At 48.5% G+C, this 22034-nt stretch overlaps 1 protein-coding gene across 2 annotated transcripts in view; it reads left to right on the top strand.

The window, feature by feature from the left end:
- RFX2 (regulatory factor X2) overlaps positions 1-22034 on the top strand; it is a 99471-nt gene that overhangs the window by 51481 nt on the left and 25956 nt on the right. For both annotated transcript variants that reach the window (XM_082651214.1, XM_082651215.1), the window contains exons 2-5: positions 1101-1213; positions 3897-3986; positions 5929-6008; positions 7450-7711. In XM_082651214.1, coding sequence (XP_082507340.1) covers positions 1109-1213; positions 3897-3986; positions 5929-6008; positions 7450-7711 — 537 coding nt within the window. In that variant the 5' untranslated portion in view covers positions 1101-1108. The remainder of the gene's footprint in view (positions 1-1100; positions 1214-3896; positions 3987-5928; positions 6009-7449; positions 7712-22034) is intronic.

Below are 22034 nucleotides of genomic sequence, written 5' to 3' on the forward strand. Positions count from 1 at the left end.
CCGTAGGTCCTGGGCACCGTGGTATGTGCCATGCTGTCCAGGCCTCCCTGGGGGTCAGGAGCTGGGAGACTTCACTCCTGGGGGGATGTGCTCAGAGCCGCAGCCAGGACGGGACAGGGATGGGGACAGGTGTGTGTGACCACAAAACCACCTCTATGCAGTTTGCGGATTGAACTGCTTCTCCAAAGACTTAAGGTAGCCAGTGTTTATTAAAAAGTGAACAGGGTTTGACTTTCAGCATTTTCCTGGAGTGACTATCGTCTGCCACTGCGTGCTGAGATTAAATGAATCTTGGTGGAGAATTTTTAAATTACCTTCTTGAAAGATATCTACACCTGGCTGCAGAGAAACGTACTCGTCTGCTTTCTCATGGGCAAAGGAGCAGAAGGCACTTTTTCTTATTGCTGAAATGCCTGAGGATTTTTCTCCAGCCCCAAGGGATGAGCCATTTCTTTCTCTGCTATCACCTTTTTTCTCCCTAAACCAGTGATTCTTAACCAGCGTTGAATCCATCCCCCCCCGCCCCCCCAGGAACACTGGGCAATGTCTGGCGACATCTGTGGTGGTCGCGACTGGGCGTGCTCCTGGCATCAAGTGGGTGGGGCCCGGGATGCCGCTCCGCCCCACACAGGGCCCAGGGTGGTCCCGCAGAACGTGAATGACCTGCCCAGTGGCAGCAGTGCCGAGGGGGAGACCCTGCCCTAGGAGGATGCGCTTATAGTTTGGGGTGCAGTAGCTCCGCAGATGGCCAGCATCCCCCAGGAGCTTTTGGTTTTGTCGGTAAATGAGTAAAGAAGTCGTATGAGCCCGATCAGATCGGAAAGGGGGAGCTGTTGTCCCCTGCATTCAGGAATTCCTGCAGAGCTATTTTTTCAGGTTTATATTTGGACAAACATCCCCTGCCCCCTCCCTTCTCTCTTCTTATGGAACAGTTGTGCAACCTCTTCCCCGCTTCCCCTTCCTTACCTAGTCTGGCCAGGATCCCTGCATTTGGACTTGGAAGACTGCAGGTCATGACCGCTCGCCTATCGTGTATGTTGCCTCTTTGGGCTTCGTGAAGACAGCCCTGCCCCACTCACTCTCTCTCCGCCTCTCTTTAGAACTGAGCATGCAGAATTCAGAGGGTGGATCGGATTCGCCGGCTTCCGTGGCTCTGTGTCCCTCGTCAGCAGCCCAGGCGCCTGTGGCCCAGCCTGTGCCAGCCTCGCCACAGGTAAGGGACCAGCCGCCTGCCGCTCAGGCCGCTCCGGGAAAACCAGCGCAGCCAGGGTGGGGATGCGTCCACCTTGGTTTTGAAAAACATTTGAATCAGCAGAGCGAGGAATCTCTATTTTTCTGAATTGACTTCTCAGCTCCATGGCTGCTGCTGTTGCATCGCACCCTCATTTTCCTTCCTCACCCCATGTTATTAGACTTTTTCACTGTTTGTTGTAAAATGGTCCCACCAAGGAATCGATGATCCAAACTCACAAAGAAAGCCCTTCCCCGACTTTGATTTAGTCCATTCTTATCTGCTAGTGGTAGTTTTCTTGTACATTGGAAATGACCCTTCTACACAGAAAGCCTTTCTATCCATAAGGCAAAAGAGAAGTGAGAATTCTTAGGATTTGGTTCATTAATTGAATCTAGTATTAGAATCGGTATATTCTTTAAAATTTGCAGAGAGAGAATTTTCACATTAAGGCTCTCCCAACTTCTAGATTTCTATAGTGGATTGAAATACACCATTAAGTAGACATAAACATAAAATTAGTGACATAAATCTACCAGAAACCGAAGGTAACAGAACAGACCAAAATCATAGACATGTGCGGAGGTCCACTGTGGCCACGTGATCATCTATGATTTACAAATCTAAAAGTTAGGAGCACGACAGAAAGAATTGATTATGGCAAACAAACAAACAAACAAAAAAAAACCCCAAAAAACGCAATTCAGCAAAAGCCAAAAGGCAAACATCAAAGCCGTTTATTCAGTTTAGAATGTGTAGTTGGACATGTTTAGCATTTATTTCTTGGAAGTGTGGCGGCCCCAGCATGGGTGCCAAGAGGGCGTGATCACTTGCAGTGTGGTCTAATTGATTGTTTCCTTGCCCACTGAGCCTGATGCGTGAGCCCTCCACCCCATGGAGCCCTCCACCATCTCACCAAACCCCCGTCTCAGGCGCCCCTGGGCCTGAGTGGCGGCTGCCTTCACTGTAGCGGCTGCAGGCTGACTGGTCCCAGGGTCCTGCCATGGCCACCGTGTACATCCCAGGCTCCAGGGCTCCAGTCCCTGATGGAGATGGATCCAGCCCCGCACCCCTGCCTCGATGGTTGTGTCCCCGCCCCCGTCGGGCACCTCTCTCGCCTGCAGTCTGCACTGCACTCCCTAAACAGTGAGCACCCAGTTCATCCCCAGTAAGGGACGTTCTTGCTCCCACTGTCCCCATGATGCACTCTTCCTGCTTCCACTCTCAGCCCTGGCCATCCACCAGGACTTCCCACCACATTGGGCGTGTTCTGCCACCAGCCCCACCAGGCTCCGAGCACTGGCAATGTAGCCAGTGCTGCTGAGGAACTGAATTCTGCAATTCATTTAAATGGAAGTAAATTTCAGCATCCACAGGGCTACACAGCTAGTAGCTTCCGTATTGGACAGCTCAGCTTTGGAGTGTGTGCGTGTATATCCTTAATATTCTTATTTATTTGAGGCGAAATTCACATGGCCCAAAATTCACCATTTTAAGGTGAACAATTCAGTGGCATTTAAGACATTCACAGTGTTTTGCGACCTCCACCTCTGTCTAGTTCCAGAACATTTTCATCCCCCAGAGAAGAAACCCCGTCCCCATGAGCAGTCACCCTCCATCCCTCTCCCCCAGCCCCTGGCAACCACGAATGCACTCTCTGTCCCCGTGGAGTTGCCTGTTCTGGACGCTTCATGTAAATGGAATCACACACTGCATGGCCTTTTGTGTCTGGCTTCTCTCACTGAGCGTTATGTTCTCAAGGTCCATTCACATTGTAGCGAGTGTCATTGCTTCTCTCCTTTTTCTGGCTGAGTGATGTTCCCATGTGGGTTTATCCGTCCACCCTATTGATTTCTGTACCATCTGTGTTCTCTTTGCCTCTGGAGGGCCGAGTGTATTGAATTCTTATTAGAACAGTGGTGTTTTATAAAGCCAAGCCCCGCAGAATCACCACAACTGGTGATACTTAGGGTCCAAGTGGGACGACCATAGACTCACAGTTGATGACTTCCAAAGCCCAGCCTTTACAGAAGCAAAGCGCTCTATTTCCTCCCTCACCTTGAGGGTACGTTTTGATCCTTCATGTTTTCCTAGCTTTGTCCAACCAGTCCTCCAGGCCAAGTGACAAAGCCACACTGGGAAGATGGCTCAGGGGCCCAGAGAGCAGTCTTGGAGTCCAGGAGGGGCCTGGACTGAGTCTGGGTTGTAGAACTTCTGATGCTGAGGCCGCAGGACATAGACCTGGCCTTGACCATTCTAGGCTTCCTTTTCCCTCGTGTGTAAAATGGGGACAGGTCCAGGGGATACTGAGAAACGATGGGGTGTGACCCAGCTCGTCCGGCGGAGGAGGTGGTGTGGACGACCAGCCTCGGCATCCAGCTCTCAGCCCATGTTACCTTGATGACTATCGACCCCAAGGAGGCAAAGCTGCTGGGTGTGTGTGTGTGTGTGTGTGTGTGTGTGCGTGTGTGTGCACGTGTGCTCAAGTCCCCACTGTGCCCGCCTCAGTCAGCCTGAGCTGCGTGTGTGTGCGCCCACCTCTCCTTTCCTACCCGTCCCGCTATGTTTCCATAAAGCGACAGTGGGCGCAGTTGAGCTGTGACCTGTGTTTGTTTCCAGGACTAACCTCTGACAAGCCTAAATGTCCTCTTTCCTTCCCTTTTAGAGGGTGTTGGTCCACGCAGCAGGCTCGGCTCCCAAGGGGGCTCAGATGCAGCCCATCTCCCTCCCCAGAGTGCAGCAGGTGCCACAGCAGGTAACCACAGCACAGGTGACTCGGGACGAGGTTGGCACGTAGCACCTTGGAGCCCTGTCTGAACGATGATGCATGCTTTTCTGTTGTCGCTGTTCCTTTTCGTTTGATGTGTTCAGTTCCTTACCAGAAAGTTCTTTTGGAAGCTGTGTTAAAAAAAAAAAATCTTTTGCTGCAGATAGGTTGCATCAAGCGAAGAAAACTTATGATCTTTCATTCATTCAGATATTCAGCCTTTGGGGCACAGGCGAGCCCCTAGATAGAGCATGGGGTGCAGCGGTAGACACACAGGCAGATAGAGGAGGTTTCTGGATTGGAGGAGCACCGAGCCCCCTGGGGAGGCAAACTCATCTGCAGGCAAGTGCTGGACCCTCAGACGGGCACTTCTTGTGAAATTAAATGATTTGAGAAGAAAGCTTGAATGTGTGGGCTCACCAGCCAAATCGCAGCCCAGATCATCAGCTCAGACAGGCGGTGTGATCTGAGCAGGGGTTGGCAGACCTCTTCTGGGAAAGGCCTACCGTACATCTTTCTTTTTTGGCTTTACAGGCCAGATGGTCTCTGGCACAACCATGCAACACTCGCGAAAGTCACAAAGGAATGGTGTGGCTGTGTGCCAATAAAGCTTTATTTATAAGAACGTGCGGGCCGGATTTGACCCGAGGGCCAGAATTTGCCGACCCCTGCTCTGTAAGATGCTGAATTAAAATTCGTTCAGGCTCCTGCCTGAAAGGAACCAGGAGCATATGGAGATGGCGAGACCCCAGAGGACACACCTCTCCCTTCGAGGGGCTCCTGCCCAGAGTAGTAGGGTGTTTAGAGATGTTTGCCTGGTGCTGTGTGATTTTCGGGGTCCTAGGGGAGAAGCGAAGGCATGGGGGTGGGGGTGGGGGGCTAGCAGGGAACCAGCGGCCCTGCTTTAGCTCCTTGAGGGAGGGGCGACCATGACTCCTGTGATTCCAGAAGCTTGCCCTCCTCTGTGGGGTTGGGCCTGTGCCTGCTGTTTCTCCTGGGCCACCCAGACTTGAGGGCTGACCTCTGCATCTTACCCAGTCTGCTAAGACAAAGGGGGTTGTGTGTGTGCATATGTCCCCCAGGTTGGGCTGTCCTCAGAGGTGGGAATCGGCCCTGTCCTGCTGCTGCATGAGAAGGCCTACAGAGAGGGCACGATGAGACTGGCCCTCGATTTTCTCACCCGCAAACAAGGTTGAATCAGGGACCCGCTAAGCCTCCCTCTGCGGTGGGGTCCCGAAGTTCTGCACACAGAGCTCTGGGCCTCCACCAGCAGGGCCCGAGTCCCTTGGGGGTCATCAGCTGAGGCTGTGAACTGACCAACGAGGGAGGGGTCTTCCCACCGGCCTCCTCTCTCCACCCCCCCGCCCCACTCCAGGTACCGCGCTCCTGCTAATTCTGCTCAGACCTTCAGAGTCTCTTCCAGCGTGGCTGCCAGGACCCCGACCCGTTGCTGGGGACGGCCTCCAGGGTCACCGAAAAGAGTGGCGGGGGGCGGTGGAGCGTACGAGCAGCTTGAGTCCCCTCCCCTGCCAAGGGGCCGTGGGGGCATCGGGCGCTCCGAGGTCCGCATTCCGTCCACGTCTCTGGCGTCTGCTGTCCAGCAAGACTGGCCCCTCTGCCCAGTGGCCAGCAGACCGCAGGCATCCCCCCAGCCCTGCTCTGCACCTTTGCTCTGAGCTGGGCTCCTCCCCGCACAGAATAGGGGCCCAGACCCGCTGCGGTTCCATTTCCGTTTGGGCTCATCCGGAATACGTGGCCTTGACGTGACTATCTCCCCTGGGTTTTTTAGAAGTGCCAGCTGGGGGCAGGACAACTGTGATGTGCTGCTAAGTGTTCACAAAAGGCAATAGGAGATATTTCTGCCTGAATAATCTGGAAGTCCTGAGCAAGGAAGACTCCGTGTAACACCAAGTATCTGCTGTTGTTTCAGGTCCAGCCCGTGCAGCACGTGTATCCCCCCCAGGTGCAGTACGTGGAAGGGGGGGAAGCCGTCTACACCAACGGAGCCTTGTACGTGGTGTCCTCCCCCTCCCCCGAAAGGGGCCTCACAGGGAACCAACTGTAGGCCACATCCCAACCTTCTGTCACGACGCCCACTGAGCTCCCTTGGGGATGTGTTTACACAGAATCCTTTCCCTTACCCTTCGGGTGATGTGTCCCAACTATTACAATGGCATAAGGACATCACAGCCTGGTGGAGATTTCAGAAATCACAGACTGTTATACTTTCACTTCTAGAAAAGGCAGTCTTTAAAAACAAACCCAAAAAACCAATCCACCTTCGAAGTCTGAAGATATCCTTTGCAATCCAGAAACCGTGTCCATCTCTGCTTTCTCATCCTGGCCTCTGTTAACCTCTGGCTTTTTCTGATGTTGGTAAAACTTGATCTTCCATTTGTCAAGGACGTCTAGGGTTTTCTGCCTTCAAACTCCGTGATGCTTGGGGCAGAAAATGATGCGTTTCCCAGAAGCTCACTGTGCTCGGGACGCGCGTCCTTTTGCTTGTTTCTGCCTCTGGTTTCCACGACTCCCGTCCTGAGGGTGCGGGAGGGTTTGGTTGTGGTTAAAGAGATGTGATTGCTGCAGTCGTGGGCGCCCGCAGCACAACACTGAAGGCATGACGCACACTGACCCAGAGGAGCGCGTGTGAAGCCTGTGAGCCCCCAGCAGGCTCTGGGGGAACCTCCGCAGCAGCATCCTGGCTCCACTGCACTGCGGTCAGACAGGACGTCCCCCGGGGGCCGGAGAGGCTGCCCTGTCCCCCAGAGGGGCCTTCCCTCAGTCACCCCTGAGGAAAAACCCCTACTGACCGGCTTTCACTGCGGCCGGATGTACATCAACCGACATGGTTAATGATTTGATCCAGATGTTAAAGGATTTCAGACAAATTCTTGGAATCCCTTAGACATTCTTTTTATTATGCAATTACATTTTTTTTAAAAGAACTTTCTGGTTTGAAAGAACTAGAGACTCCCAGGAAGTTGCAAAATTAGCCCAGAGTCCCTTGTACCTTTCACCCAGCCTCCGCAACCCCGGTGGTGACATCTTCTATGACTGCAGGATGGTATCAAAACCAGGGCACCACATCGGGACATATTCAGCTTCACAGCCTTTAGGCGCACGTGTGCACACGAGTGTGTGTGTGTACAGCTCTACGTGGTCTTATCCCAGGGGTAGACCTCCAGTAACCAGGGTCAGGTCCAGCCCTGCTCCACCCACCAAGCCCCGCCCCACCCACCAAGCCCCGCCCCCGTCGAGTGCAATTTGCACGTGCGGTTTGTAAATGACAAGCTGCTGAGGGATCAGCTGGGATCCCGAATGCTTTCGGAGACCATGGCTGTGTCGGAGACCGTGGCTGTGAACTCGCTGTATTGACAGCCGGGTCTGACTTAGCCACGTGCTCAGCGCCGTGGTTTCCGGCGTTTACGTGAAGCCTTCTCTCTCCCGCCAGGCGGACGGCGTATGCCTACAACCCCGAACCCCAGATGTACGCCCCCAGCAGCTCCGCGTCGTACTTCGAGGCCCCGGGCGGTGCCCAGGTGACCGTGGCAGGCTCCTCCCCGACGGCAGTCCCCGCCCACAGCATGGTGGGCATCACCATGGATGTCGGGGGCAGCCCCATCGTCTCCGGCACGGGAGCCTACCTCATCCACGGGGGCATGGACGGCACCCGGCACTCCCTGGCGCACACATCCCGCTCATCACCCGCTACGGTATGTACGTCCCAGGCTCTCGGGGGCAGCAGGTTAGGCCCTGAATAGACTCCCGGCAGCAGCAGGGACGGTGAGTAGAAGGCAGCCGGGAGCACGGGTGTCGGAACCCCACTAGCCTACGACAAGCGCCCCCGTCTTTGAACCTCGGGTCCTCCCTTGGTAAAGACAGAGGGTAGATGGCTGTAGCCAGTGCTGGGAGCGTTGCAGATGAGGAGGCAGCTCAGTGCTGGGAGATGCTGCTGCCGCTGGTGGTCCACCATGACCGTCCTCATCGTCATCAGCCTCTCCCAGGCGGAGATCAACACATCCCCGCGAAAACTGGGCTGAACCCAAGCAGAGCTATACTGGACTGGTACCCCACACCTCTGTCCAAAACGGTGGCTTACCTGCTTTAAAGATGTATCTGCTTTGAAAACTCTATTTCCCATATTTACTCTTATTTTTTAAATTAGCACAGAGTACAGTGGACGGTGTGGGCTGCACAGACCCATGAGTTTTGACTCACGTACAGACTCGGGTATCTGTCCCCACATCAGTACACAGAATGGTTGCATAACCCCCAAAACTCCCTCGGGTGTTTCTTGGTAGTCACGACCTCCTCTCACCCTCAAGCCCTGGCACCCGTGGGTCTGCTCTCCGTCACAGTACTTTTGTCTCTGTGGGGATGCCGTATAAAGGGCATCATCCAGGACATTCCTTTTGTGACTGGCTTCTTCCACCCAGTGTGGAGCCTGGAGATCCCGTCCAGCTGTGCTGTGAGTCAGTGGTTCCTTCTTGTTGCTGAGTCATGATCCGTGACCCTAACGGCTCGTTCCTCCATTCACCAGCTGCGGGGCCATTTGGGCTGTTTCCAGTTTTTCGTGATTGTGAATAAAACAGCTAGAAGGACTCTCATGTATAGACACATGTTTTCCTTTCTTTGGGGTCAGTCAATACCTACGAATGGGATTGCTGGCTCCTACAGTAAGTGTATGTTTAACTTTATCCGAAACCACCCGTGTTTTCCCGGGGGGGGGAGGTACCATTTCGAGCTCCCCCAGCCAGGTGTGAGTTCCTCTCGTCCCACCTCGTCACCAGCATTTTTTGTTGTCGGGTGTTGTCAGCATCTTTCTTTTTAGCCATTCTCATCGGTGTGTGGTGTTATCTTACTGTGGTTGTCATTATGCATTTTCGTAATCGCTAACGATGGCCAGCACCTGGTCAGGGGCTTTGCCTTTCATGTATGTTCTTTGGTGATACGTCAGTTGAAGTTTGTTTATTTTTTTAACTGTGTTGTTGGTTTTCTTACTGTTAATTTTGAGAATTGTTTGTATATTCTGGATACAAGTCCCCTGCCGGATATGTGATTTGCAAATATTCTCTCCCAGTCTTTAAAGTGCTTTTTCATTCTCTTAAGAGTGTCTTTTGGGGACTTCCCTGGTGATCCAGTGGTTAAGACTCCACGCTTCTACTGCAGGGAGCCCAGGTTCAGCCCCTGGTTGGGGAACTAAGATCCCACATGCTGTGCTCTGCGGCCAAAAATTTAAAAAAAAAAAAAATTTTTTTTTGAGGTGTCTTTTGCAGAGAAAAAAAAAATTTTCCCGATAATTTTGATCAAACCCAATTTAACAGTTTTTCTTTTTTGGAAAGATCGTGCTTTTGATGTCATGCCTGAGAACTCTTCGCCTGTCCCGAGGTCGTGAACATTTTCTCCTCTGTTTTCTTTGAAAAGTTTTATAGTTTTACATTTTACATTTAGCTCCGCTTCATTCTGAGCTAACTTTTGTATAAGACGTAAAGTTTATGTCGAGGTTCATTTTTATGCATGTGAAACAACCAGTTGTCCCAGCATCATTTGTTAAAACACTGTCCTTTATCGGATTGCTTTTCCACATTTGTCAAAAATCAATTGGCCTGGGACTTCCCCAGTGGTGCAGTGATGAAGAGTGCCTGCCAATGCAGGGGACACAGGTTCGATCACTGGTCCGGGAAGATCCCACATGCTGTGGAGCAGCTAACCCCGTGTGCCACAACTACTGAGCCTGTGCTCTAGAGCCCGTGAGCCACAACTTCTGAGCCCATATGCCACAGCTACTGAAGCCCGCGCGCCTAGAGCCCGTGCTCCGCAACAAGAGAAGCCACTGCAATAAGAAGCCCGCACACCACAGTGAAGAGTAGTCCCAGAAATGGGTAGACTGGCTCCTCTCACTTTATTCTTCAGTATTATATTGGCTATTTATATAGATTTAGAATTTTCTATATAGATTTTAGATCAGTTTATCTTTATTTCCAAAAAAAATTCCTAGTGAGATTTTGATTAAACAGCATTAAAGCTGTGTATCAATTTGGGGAGAATTGACATCTTTACTATGTTGGGTCTTCCAATCCATGAACGTGGTGTGTTTTCTCCATTTATTTAGCTCTTCTTTGATTTCTTTCATCAGCATTTGGTCATTTTTAGCATGCAGATCCTGTACTTATTTTGTTATATTTATGCCTAGGTATTTTTTGGTTTTGGAGCTTTTTTTTTTTTTTTTTTGGCTATGTTGGGTCGTAGCTGCAGCATGGGGGCTCTTCGTTGCGGCGCGCGGGCTTCTTGTGGTGTGCGGGTGTTCTCTCTCTAGTTGTGGCGCGCAGGCTCCAGGGCGCGTGGGCTCTATAGTTGGCGGCATGCAGACTCTAGTTGAGGCGCGCGAGCTCAGTAGTTGTGGCGCACGGGCTTAGTTGCCCTGCGGCGTGTGGGATCTTAGTTCCCTGACAAGGGATCGAACCCACGTCCCCTGCATTGGAAGGCGGATTCTTTACCACTGGACCACCAGGGAAGTCCCCTGGAGCTATTTTAAATGGTACTGATTTGAAATTTCAGTTTTCAACTGTTCATTGCTAGTGTACAAAAGTATGGTTGATTTCTGGTTCTTGACCTTGCTTCCTGTGACCATGCTGAACTCAGTCTTTAGTTCTAAGAGTTTTTTGTGGTCTGCAAATAGGAACAGTTTTAGTTCTTTTCCCGTGTGGGTGACTTTTATTTCTTTTTCTCGCCTTATTGCACTGACTAGAACGTCCAGTACGATGCTGTGTAAGAGTGGTGAGAGTGGACATCCTTGCCTTGTTCTCAGTCTTAGGGGAAAAGCTTCAGTCTTTCACCCCTAAGTGTAATGTTACCTGTATGTTTTTCACAAATGCCTTTTTTCAGGTTGAGGAAGTTTCCTTCTATTCCTAGTTTTCTGAGAGTCTTCATCATAATTGGATGTTGAGTTTTGCCAAATGCTTCTTTCTTATTGATATGATCACGTGTTTTTTCTTCTTTAGACTACGAATGTGATGGATTTTATTGATTGATTGTCAATTAAAAAATAACTTCCTGGGCTTCCCTGGTGGCGCAGTGGTTGAGAGCCCGCCTGCCGATGCAGGGGACACGGGTTCGTGCCCTGGTCCGGGAGGATCCCACATGCCGCAGAGCAGCTGGGCCCGTGAGCCACGGCCGCTGAGCCTGCGCATCCGGAGCCTGTGCTCCGCAATGGGAGAGGCCACAGCAGTGAGAAGCCCGTGTACCGCAAAAAAAAAAAACAAAAAAAAAACTTCCTATTTTTGTGTGGGCTTAATCTGAAATAGAAGATGATGTTCGAGCCTCATCCCTGTTCTCTTGGTCCTGATGTGTTTCCGGGTCACCCTGACATTAGAGGCCCTCTGAGCTTAGCTGTTCTCTCCCTTTCTATGTCCAGGGTGCTCCCCAGGACCTGGCTCTGAGGACAGGCATGGAGAGAAGTCATTTGCTGTCTAGAGCGGTGACTGTGGGATGGTGCCTGCCACTCCATCCCAGGGGCACCAGCCTGTCCCTTGCCTCACTTGGGCCCTCCAGGGTCCTCAGCACACCCTCAGAGGATTGGCTGGCAGACCTGAGTGTAGAGCTGCCGTTGATCAGAAGCCTTCCTCACAGACTACATTAAGTTTCACGAATGTGACGTCTCCATATCAGCAGACTGCATCAACTCATAATAGTGAATAAGCTAGGGTCGCAGGTCACAGGTCATGATATTCTCTGCAGTGCACACTGCCTCTCTGGAAACAGATGTGCAGCTCAGACCCCGGGCCGCCTGGTTACTGTAGTCTGATGTCTGGGTTGCACTAGAAGAATCGAGTTTTTAAATCATTTGGAAATCCACGAACAGGCTATGTTTTGACACCCTGCCCACCCCCAGCCCCAAAAGCTCCAAGAGTTATCACCTTGGATGAGCACCTGCCTCCAGACTCCCTCTGCTCTGTTGTGGGTTTTTGACTTGCTTTTGGTGTGGGGACATCTCACAAGGATCAGCAGAGATCCAACCAAGAGCCAGGAACAGGACTGGCCCTGAGGTTGCGACAGAAATAACGATGGCTCCTGGATCCGGCATTTCACGTCTATCAGTTTTCTTATGTCAGAGTTGTGTTTCCAGGGACTTCAAGTTAATCCTGCAAACAGAGCACGAAGACCAGAGCAAATCGGCACCTACAGCCCCAGTGAGGGACTTCAGACTTTCAGTGACACATTTGTTTGAATCTCATTTCTGGTTAAAATTTCATCAGTATTGAAATCTTAGAAGTGAATTGCCCAAATGGTAAGTTTTTGATAACTTTTCCTGTTGTGCTTTTTTTTTTGACCCCATGGAGCAGAGATGCTAAGCTGAGAGGTATGCTCTTTGGGTTGTAACAAGGGGAGACTCTGGGGGCTCCGGGGCTGCATGAGGAAAAGCCCCCCTGCCACCATGCCAAGCAGGCGGCCCCCCTGGGCCACGCAGTGGAGGCTGATGAAGACAAATCATCTATCCAATTTTGAAGATGATAAAAATACAGCATCCCTGTCCGTGAGGGGATGTACCATTGCGATGTCTCATCAGGGCTCTGGGACCTGGTCTGGTGAAGACCCGTTGGACTCTGCATTTCCAGGAAGTCAGAGAGGGCCAGCACACAGGCAGTGGTGGCCCTGGGTGCTCCAGTCCCACGGAGGTTGGGGGCTGCCTGCCCTGGCGACCCCGCTCAGGCAGGCTAGACAACTGGTGCATAAGCAAGAGCTACACAGAAGCTGGAAGGGCCAGCGCTTCACCTTGGAGGATGGCGGCACATGGGTTCCATCTTTCTCTGGTTGCGTTCAGCTTCTGTAAGCTTTGTGGCATCTGATGTGATTTTCAAACACACCTAAGAAAGCATCATCGATGTCTTCCACCCCCAAGTGAGGAAAATCCTCCTGTCTGGGTGTGTGCAGCAGAGCCTCAGCAGCCCAGCCCCATGGAACACTTTGGGTCTTCTTCGAAAAAACTGAGATCTTAATATTAAAAGTCGCAATATGCAAATGAAAACTACAACGAGGTACCACCTCACACGGGTCAGAATGGCCATCACTAAAAAGTCTACAAGTAGGGACTTCCCTGGTGGCGCAGTGATTAAGAATCCACCTGCCAATGCAGGGGACACGGGTTCGATCCCTGGTCCGGGAAGTTCCCACATGCCATGGAGCGCCTAAGCCCGTGCGCCACAACTACTGAGTCCGCACGCCTAGAGCCCGTGCTCTGCAGCAAGAGAAGCCACCGCAATGAGAAGCCCGCGCACCACAATGAAGAGTAGCCCCCGCTCACCACAACTAGAGAAAGCCCATATGCAGCAATGAAGACCCAACGCAGCCAAAAATAAATAAATAAAATGAAATAAATTTGTTTAAAAAAAAGTCTACAAATAATAAATTCTGGAGAGGGTGTGGAGAAAAGGGAACCCTCCTACACTGTTGGTGGGAACATAAATTGGCACAGCCGCCATGGAGAACAGTATGGAGGTTCCTCAAAAAACTAAAAATAGAACTACCATACGACCCAGCAATCTCACTCCTGGGCATATATCCAGACAAAGCTCTAATTCAAAAAGATTTGTGCACCCCTATGTTCATAGCAGCACTATTTACAGTAGCCAAGACATGGAAGCAACCTAAATGTCCAGCAACAGATGAATGGATAAAGAAGATGTGGTACATATATACAATGGAATATTACTCAACCATAAAAAATAATGAAATAATGCCATTTGCAGCAACATGGATAGACCTAGAGATTATCATACTAAGTGAAGTAAGCCAGATAGAGAAAGACAAATATCATATGATATCGCTTATATGGGGAATCTAAAATGTGATACAAATGAACTTATTTACAAAACAGAAACAGACTCACAGACATAGAAAACAAATTTCCAGTTACCAGAGGGGAAAGCGGGTAGGGGAGGGGTAAATTAGGAGTTTGGGATTAGCAGATACAAACTACTATGTATAAAATAGATAAACAACAAGGACCTACTGTATAGCACAGGGAACTATATTCGATATCCTGTAATAAACTGTAATGGAAAAGAATATGAAAAAGAATATATATATTTTTTAAAAGTCACAATACTTGGGGCCCTGGAATGATAGATTCAAGTTCTGCAGTGTTAAAGCTACAGCAGACATCCCTGACATGTGCCACTTGAAATCATAGGCATTTCTTTGCTGAGTCATCAGAAACGCAGCTCCTGCTTTCGAAACTCCAGCGAGCATCTTCGCTCTGACCACCAGCACATGTGGATACAGAAGAGACGAATCTTCTATCCTGTATCCAGCTCGCTGGGAAGATGGTCTTGCGGCCGCTTCGAGTGGATGTGTCCGTAAGGGACCTGCTTCAGTCCTGAGTGCTGAGTCAAGGCCAGCGGGGACCCTGGACCGTCCACGGCTCCCTGTGTGTGGACTGGCTTCCCACTCGGGCACCTCCATTCTCACGGCGACCCTTCCTGGTGGCCCATGGGGCTGGTGCACCATCCACGCAGCGTCACAGCTCACGACGGATCGCCAACCGCTAAGCAGCTTTTCTCTGGAGCCTGTGTTTTCAGGGAAGACCCAGGATATCTTGACTGGACTGTGAACGCACACGCCTACTGGGCATTCACTAGAAGCTTCCTCGCCCCCTGCACAGAGTTTTTGTCCAACCACAAGAGCAAAACGTTTGCCGGCCAAAGCACATTATTTGATAAAGTAGTTTCGCCAATAGTACATCCGCTTTTTCTCTAAAATATTCATCATTGGACTTCCCTGGCAGTCCAGTGGTTAAGACTCGTGCTTCCGCTGCAGGAGGCATGGTTTCAGTCCCTGGTTGGGGAACTAAGATCCCGCAAGCCCCGTGGGTTGGCCATAAATAAATAATTCATCATCACTTTTTATCCTTTTAATAGACTTTCTCTTAGAGCAATTTCAGGTTTACAGAAAAATCGAGCAGCTGTACAGAGAATTCCCGTAATGCCCCACCCTGTACCCCACGCAGTTTTCCTTATTATTAACATCTAAGTTTGGTGCATCTGTTACAGCCGATAAGCCAATATTGACCCATTATCATTATTAACTAAAGCCCTTGGTGACATCAGGGTTCACCCTATGTTGTACGTTCTATGGGTTTTGACAAACATCTAATGATATCATCCCTTTTTTAAAAAAATTTATTTTTGGCTGCATTGGGTCCTCGTTGCTGTGCACGGGCTTTCTTTAGTTGCGGTGAGCGGGGGCTGCTTTTCATCGCGGGGCACAGGCTTCTCATTGCAGTGGCTTCTCTTGTTGCGGAGCACGGGCTCTAGGCGCGTGGGCTTCAGTAGTCGTGGCTCGCGGGTTCAGTAGTTGTGGCTCACAGGCTCTAGAGTGCAGGCTCAGTAGTTGTGGCACACGGGCTTAGTTGCTCCGCGGCATGTGGGATCTTCCCGGACCAGGGCTCGAACCCGTGTCCCTTGCATTGGCAGGCGGATTCTTAACCACTGCGCCACCAGGGAAGTCCCAATATCATCACTTTTGAATGTGGTTTTGCAAGTTTCTCTGCAAAGGTGGGAGCAGTGCCCCTTTGAAAGATCTATCTAAAGTTCATCTCTGCTCTGCTTTAAGTGACAAAATTAAAGAATGCGTACTGGAAAGCACTCCGGTTCTTATTCTGAAAAGTCTCAATTAACTTACCAGAGAAGTCATCATCCTGTTTAGAGTAACACAAACCCACTTACCATGTCAAGGGCTACATGGGTCATCCATCTAATAAGAGCCTCGTCCTAATTTCCTTCATCTGTTCCTTGTGTTCCTACTGTTTTCTTTCGTGGCTCCGTATGTAAATGAGCAGAGTGTGTGACCCCCGATTGGATCCTGGTCCACAAACAGGACTTTCATCAAGTGATTCGATCGGTTAACAGTGTTGAGTGGGGGTTAATTTCCGGGTCACGGAAGATGTTGACATTTGGGGAGCCTGGCTGAAGGGAATGCTTTGTGCTATTTTTGCAACTTTTTATACAATCTGGAGTTATTTCCAAACTTAAAAATTTTTCAATTGATAAATTAAGAAGTAGAACTATATTTTTTAAAGTTCTAGGAACTACAAGAAGAAGTAAACATGTTAGCTGGTAAAAATGATTACCAAAAAAGATTATCTCCGTGAGGTAGAAAGAAAAGAGGAAGACTTGCTTTTTTTATACCTTTTTCTTCTATTTGAATTTTAACCACATGCATGCATTACCTTATACATTTTTTATTGAGGTAAAATTCATATAACATAAAATTAACCATTTTAAAGTGCATAGTTCGGTAGCATTTAGGACATCCATGGTGCTGTGCAACGATCCCCTCTCTACCTAAAAATGTAAAAAATCAGTTTAGCAGTAAAGTATAATCCGTACAATGCAATTGTGTGAGTGATTTACAATTGCTTAGTAAATCCCTGGGGGCAGAGGCGGCAGAGCGCCGCCCTCCAGCCAAATTCTGCCGGCCCCCTGGTTTTGTAAATAAAGTTTTATTGGCACACAGCCACGCCCCCTCATGGACGCACACTGGGCTGTTAGGGAAGGGAGGGGCTTCCTCTCCTGAGTGGGAGTTGGTGGAGGCCTGGGAGAAGCTGCGGCTGGGATGGGGCGGGGCAAGCGAGGTGCCCAGGGCACCAAATTTAGGGAGTTGTTCCCCTCCGGGGGCTGACCCTGCCACGGCACGACCTTGACAATGAGCTCTTCCTTCAGTTTGGTGCCCTGGGCGCCTCATGGGTGCCACCCCAGTCCTGGCCCTGGAAGGAGACTGGTATGTCACTGGCCTAATCGGGTTTTTGTATGGCAAGTGCATATAAAATTACTACATAATTTTTTAATGTTTAATTAGCAAAATAAAACTGGACAAATTGAAAATGCCCATTTCCCCCAGCCAGCCTCCCCGTGTCCCCAGTGGTGAGCCCTGCCCTTCTCTCCATCCTCCCACCTGGCCCTTAACTCCAGGCAGAATTCCGTGATTTCTATCCCTGCCCTCAGAACTCCAGCCATGACACTTTGGTTCTTTTAAATACTCTCCATTTTCTTTAAAGCTCCAAAAGCGTTCATAAAACATTTAAACGTTTATTTCCTCCTTCTGTGGTCACATAATAAGCTGTATTTTAGGACAGGACGTTTACTGCAGCAGTTTTCTGTCCTCACCCCCGCTTCTCCCTGGTTTTCCAGGAGCATCGTCTCCGCCTTCCCACTTCTGGCCCAGGAGGCGTGGTCCTGATATCGAATTATGGCAGACCCAGCCTGGAGATACAGGTGTTGCTTTTTTTTTTTTTGCGGTACGCGGGCCTCTCACTGTTGTGGCCTCTCCCGTTGCAGAGCACAGGCTCCGGACACGCAGGCTCAGAGGCCATGGCCCACGGGCCCAGCCGCTCCGCGGCACGTGGGATCCTCCCGGACCAGGGCACGAACCCGTGTCCCCTGCATCGGCAGGCAGACTCTCAACCACTGCGCCACCAGGGAAGCCCTCAGGTGTTGCTTTGATACTGGTCATTGCTGGCCCTTTGCAGGGGTGACCTTGGCCTGGCAGGTCTTTTTTTTTTTTTTTTTGGCTGCGTTGGGTCTTCGTCGCTGCACGCGGGCTTCCTCTAGTTGTGGCAAGTCGGGCTACTCTTCGTTGTGGTGCGTGGGCTTCTCCTTGCACGCGGGCTCAGTAGTTGTGGCCCACGGGCTTAGTTGCTCCGTGGCATGTGGGGTCTTCCCCTACCAGGGCTCGAACCCGTGTCTCCTGCATTGGCAGGAGGATTCTTAACCACTGTGCCACCAGGGAAGTCCTGGCAGGTCATTTTAATGAGGTTATTGTGTTATAAATGGAATGGCCATTACAGTGGATGCTAATGAATTCAGAGGAGAAGTAACCTCCACCCTCACTTAGAAGACACAAATCTAGTCCTTATGTCAGGTAAAATTTTGCTAGGATTATATATGAAAGGAAAGGAGTTTTTAAAATTCCTTTAAAAATGTTTAAATAACCGACTAATTTTAATATACTTGGGAGTTAATAAAACTTATCTGCACTCTGCTACCACGTTGAGTTTTTGAAACGCTGTATCTTTGATACAAGTCGTGAGGCATTTTCTCCCCTCCTTTCTCCCGAATGCCTAAAGCATATGTGTGTGCCCTTTTCCCCAGGCATTCCGCTAGTAATTCACGCAGCAGAAACCAGTGAAATTAAACGGCCAATAAAAAGGAATATGGGCTGCACTGCACCCAATCAGAAATAAAGATGAAGCTCCTGATACGTCAAGAAATAGGTAGACAAGTGTATGCATAATACCAAGATGGAAAGAAATCTTTGAGAAGCTCGGAAAACAGAAACGATTTTAGGGAAAGCAGCCTGGCCCTGGGGTAGCGAGGGGGCACCTCTGCATCCATCCTTGGCTCTTCCTTACAGTTTGACATGTGGGCCTGTGCAGGTACCACTTTGATAAAATGTTTTAAATAACAAAAAATTAAACTCCAGTCAAGTATAAATTTAATTTCCATTTAAGTATATCTAAAGATTAAACACTGACTTTTCCAGCCACTGAGAGGACTTATCAAGCCTCTTGTACTTGTGCAGTAAGAATCCCTCGGTCAGGTCCGTAAGGAAGCCTCCCACTCCAGCCCCCGGACTTCAAGCGTGAGATGCTCCTTTTTGAAGGATGCTGGACGGCCTCAGCTTGGAGCTGGGAGGCGGCGCCACAGCGCCCTCTTCTGGGTGCACTGCGCTGCGCCTCCGGTCCTGACTCCCGGGCACCAACCCCTCCATCTGAACTACGGGGACTGGTGACGTTGTCCTGAACTTCATCACCTTCAGAGGTTTACCTGACGTCTTAATTTTAAAACGCAGTGAACACCTTGGGAGGTTCCACTGTGTATTAAGTTAATTTAAGGTATCAGTGGGCTTGTTCTGACCCTATTTAATAGCTATGGGGTTTTGAGGATGGTCTTACAAAGCAAAAGTTCATTTGTATTCTTTCCCGCAATACTCGGAACTGCACGATTTTCAGCAGTCTTACACACGTCTGGCAAACTTCTGGGTGTCCCCAGCATCCTCTCAGGAGCTCCACGAGATCAAAACTGTTTTCACAATAATACTAACCCGTTAGTTGCTGTTTTCCCCGTGTTGACATTTGCCCCGACGATGCAAAACCAGCACGGCTGACACAGCCGTGCACAAATCAGAGCGGACACATCAGAGTCTCTAGAAGTCACTGTAATCCTCACCATCATGCACGCACAGTAAAAAAAAAAGAAAAGAAAAATACCAAATGCTAGTTTCACTCAAGAATTCCCTGATGAAGCAGTAAAAATTATTAATTTTATTAAATCTCAGTCCTCGAGAACACTTAATATTCTGTGTGACGAAAAGTGCTTCTGCTTGTTCCCCAAATACGATGACAGTCTTGAGGAAAAGCTCACGGGCAAATGGCTTGTGAGCAGAACGAGCTACTTTTTTCATGAAACGCTGTTTTTCCTCGAAAGGATGACAGACAAATTATAATTATCCAGACTCGAAGATTTGGTACACATTTTCTCAAAACTGAACGGTTGTGAGCTTGACATATCGAGGAAAACACGACAGGTTTTATTGTCAATATGTTCTCAAACCAAAAAAACAGAATTTTGGGAAACTGGTATCTTGCCGAAGTTGTTGGTAGTGATATTAACCAGTGTGACTTTTTTCAATACGGTGTGATGAAATGTATCAACATTTGGAAGATCTGCAAACTCAGTGAACCAATATTTTCCAAGTGACCAGTGCATGTTGTTACAAAACCGTGCATGTGGGTGAAAGATCCATTCAAATTGCAAGAAAGACTAAAGTTCTTTTTAATTAGTTGTATAGTTTTTATTGAGGTAAAATTCACATAACATAAAACGCACCATTTTAATCATGTAATTCAGTGGCATTTGGTACATTCACAATGTTCTGTAACCATTACCCTGTCGAGTTCCAGAACATTCTCATCACCCCCAAAGGAACCCTGTACCAGTTAGTAGTCACCTCCCATTCCCTCCTCCTTCAGCCCCGCGGCAACTAATCTGCTCTCTGTCTCTGGATTTGCCTGTTTTGGACGTTTCATACAAATGGAATCACTCAACACGTGGCCTTTTGTGATTGGCTTCTCTCACTGAGCATCATGTTTTCAAGGTTCATCCACATTGTAACATATGTCAAAACTTCATTCCTTTTTAGAAATGAATAATATTCAATTGTACGTATGGACCATATCTTGTTTATCCATTCATCAGTGACTGACATTTGTATTTTTCTGCTTTTTTTTGCCGTTATGAATCAGGCTGCTACGAGCAAGTTTTTGTTTGAACACCTGTTTTCAATTATCTTGGGTAGAGTGAAATTGCTGGGTCATGTGGTTTAACTGAGTTTATATTTTAACAGCTGTTTGCCACGGTAGCTGAACCATTTTTCAGTCCCACCAGCAACTGAGGAGGGTTCGAGTTTCTCCACATCCTCACTGACGCTTGTTACTTTTCTTTTCTCTCTTAATAGCCAACCTAGTGGGTGTGAAGTGGTACCTCACTGTGGCTTTAGTTTGTATCTCCCTAATGACTAATGATGTTGAGCATCTTTTTATGTGCTTATTGGAGACATGCCTATTCCAGGCCTTTGCCCATTTTTTAAAACTTTTTATTTTATATTGGAGCATAGGTGATTAACAATGTGGCGTTCATTGCTCATTTTTTAATTGTGTCATTTTATCATTTTGTTGTTGAGTCTCCATAGTTCTTTATAATATTCTGGATATAAGACCCTTATTAGATACATGATTTGCAAATATGTTCTCCCATTCCGTGGGTTGTCTCTTCACTCTCTTTATAGTGTCCTTTGACATACAGAAGTTTTTAATTTTGATGAAGTCCAATATATCTTTTTTAAAAGTTTTTATCTTTTATTTTTTGTTTGTGCTTTTGGTGTCATATCTAAGATTCTATTCCCAAATCCAAGGTCATGGAGATAACCTTATTTTATGTGATTACCTCTTGCATGTAGTTCTTTGATCCCTTTGGAGTGGATTTTTGTATATGCTGTGAGCTAAGGGTCCTGCTTCATTCTTTTGCACGTGACTATCTATTTATCCCAGCACCGTTTGTTGAAGAGTGTATTCTTCCTCCATTAACTGGTCTAAACACCCTTATTGAAAGTCAGTTGACCCTAGATGTATGGGTTTATTTCTGGACTCTCAATTCTATCCCATTGATCTGTATGTCTGTCCTATCCCAGTACTGCACTGTTGTGGTTCCTGTAACTTTATAATCAGTTTTGAAATGGGAACTTGTGAGTCTTCGACCTGGTACTTCCTTTTCGAGATTGTTTTGGTTATTTGGGGTCCCTTGCAATGCCATATGAATTTTAAGATCAACTTGTCCATTTGAAAAGGCAGCTGGAAGCTTGGTAGAGAATTTTGATAGAGACTGCTTTGAGTCTACAGATCAATTAGGACAGTATTACCATCTTAATAGTAAGTCTTCCAATCCATGAACATAGGACGTCTTTCTGTTTGTTTGGGTCGTCTTTAATTTCTCTCAACAGTGTTTCATAGTTTTTTCAGTGTACAAGTATTTCACCTCCTTGGTTAAATTTATTCCTAGGTATTTTATTCTCTCTGATATTATTGCAAATGGGATTGTTTTCTCCATTTCATTTTCATATCGTTCATTATTTAGAAATATAATTGACTTTTGTATATTGATCTTGTATCTTGCAACCCTGGTGCTGATAGTTTTTGGGGAGATCCTTTCCATATTTAAGATCATGCTATCTGCAAATAGAGGTAGTTTTGCTTCTTCCTTCCCTCTGTGGATGCCTTTTATTTTCTTCTGTGGCCTAATGACCCTGGCTAGAATTTCCAGTACAGTGTTGAATAGCAGTGGCAAGAGTAGATGTTCTCAACAGTGGTCAGAAGAGGTGGGGGGCGAAGCAGAAACCCCTCGTTCCTGAACTCAGCTCTGGGGAAGTGGTCCAGCTGCACTTTCTGAAAGTGTTGGGCCTGCTTTTTACAGAATCGTCTCTGTG

The sequence above is a fragment of the Grampus griseus genome, assembly GCF_964374135.1.
Source record: "Grampus griseus genome assembly, chromosome: 3".
Classification (NCBI taxonomy): Eukaryota; Metazoa; Chordata; class Mammalia; order Artiodactyla; family Delphinidae; genus Grampus; species Grampus griseus.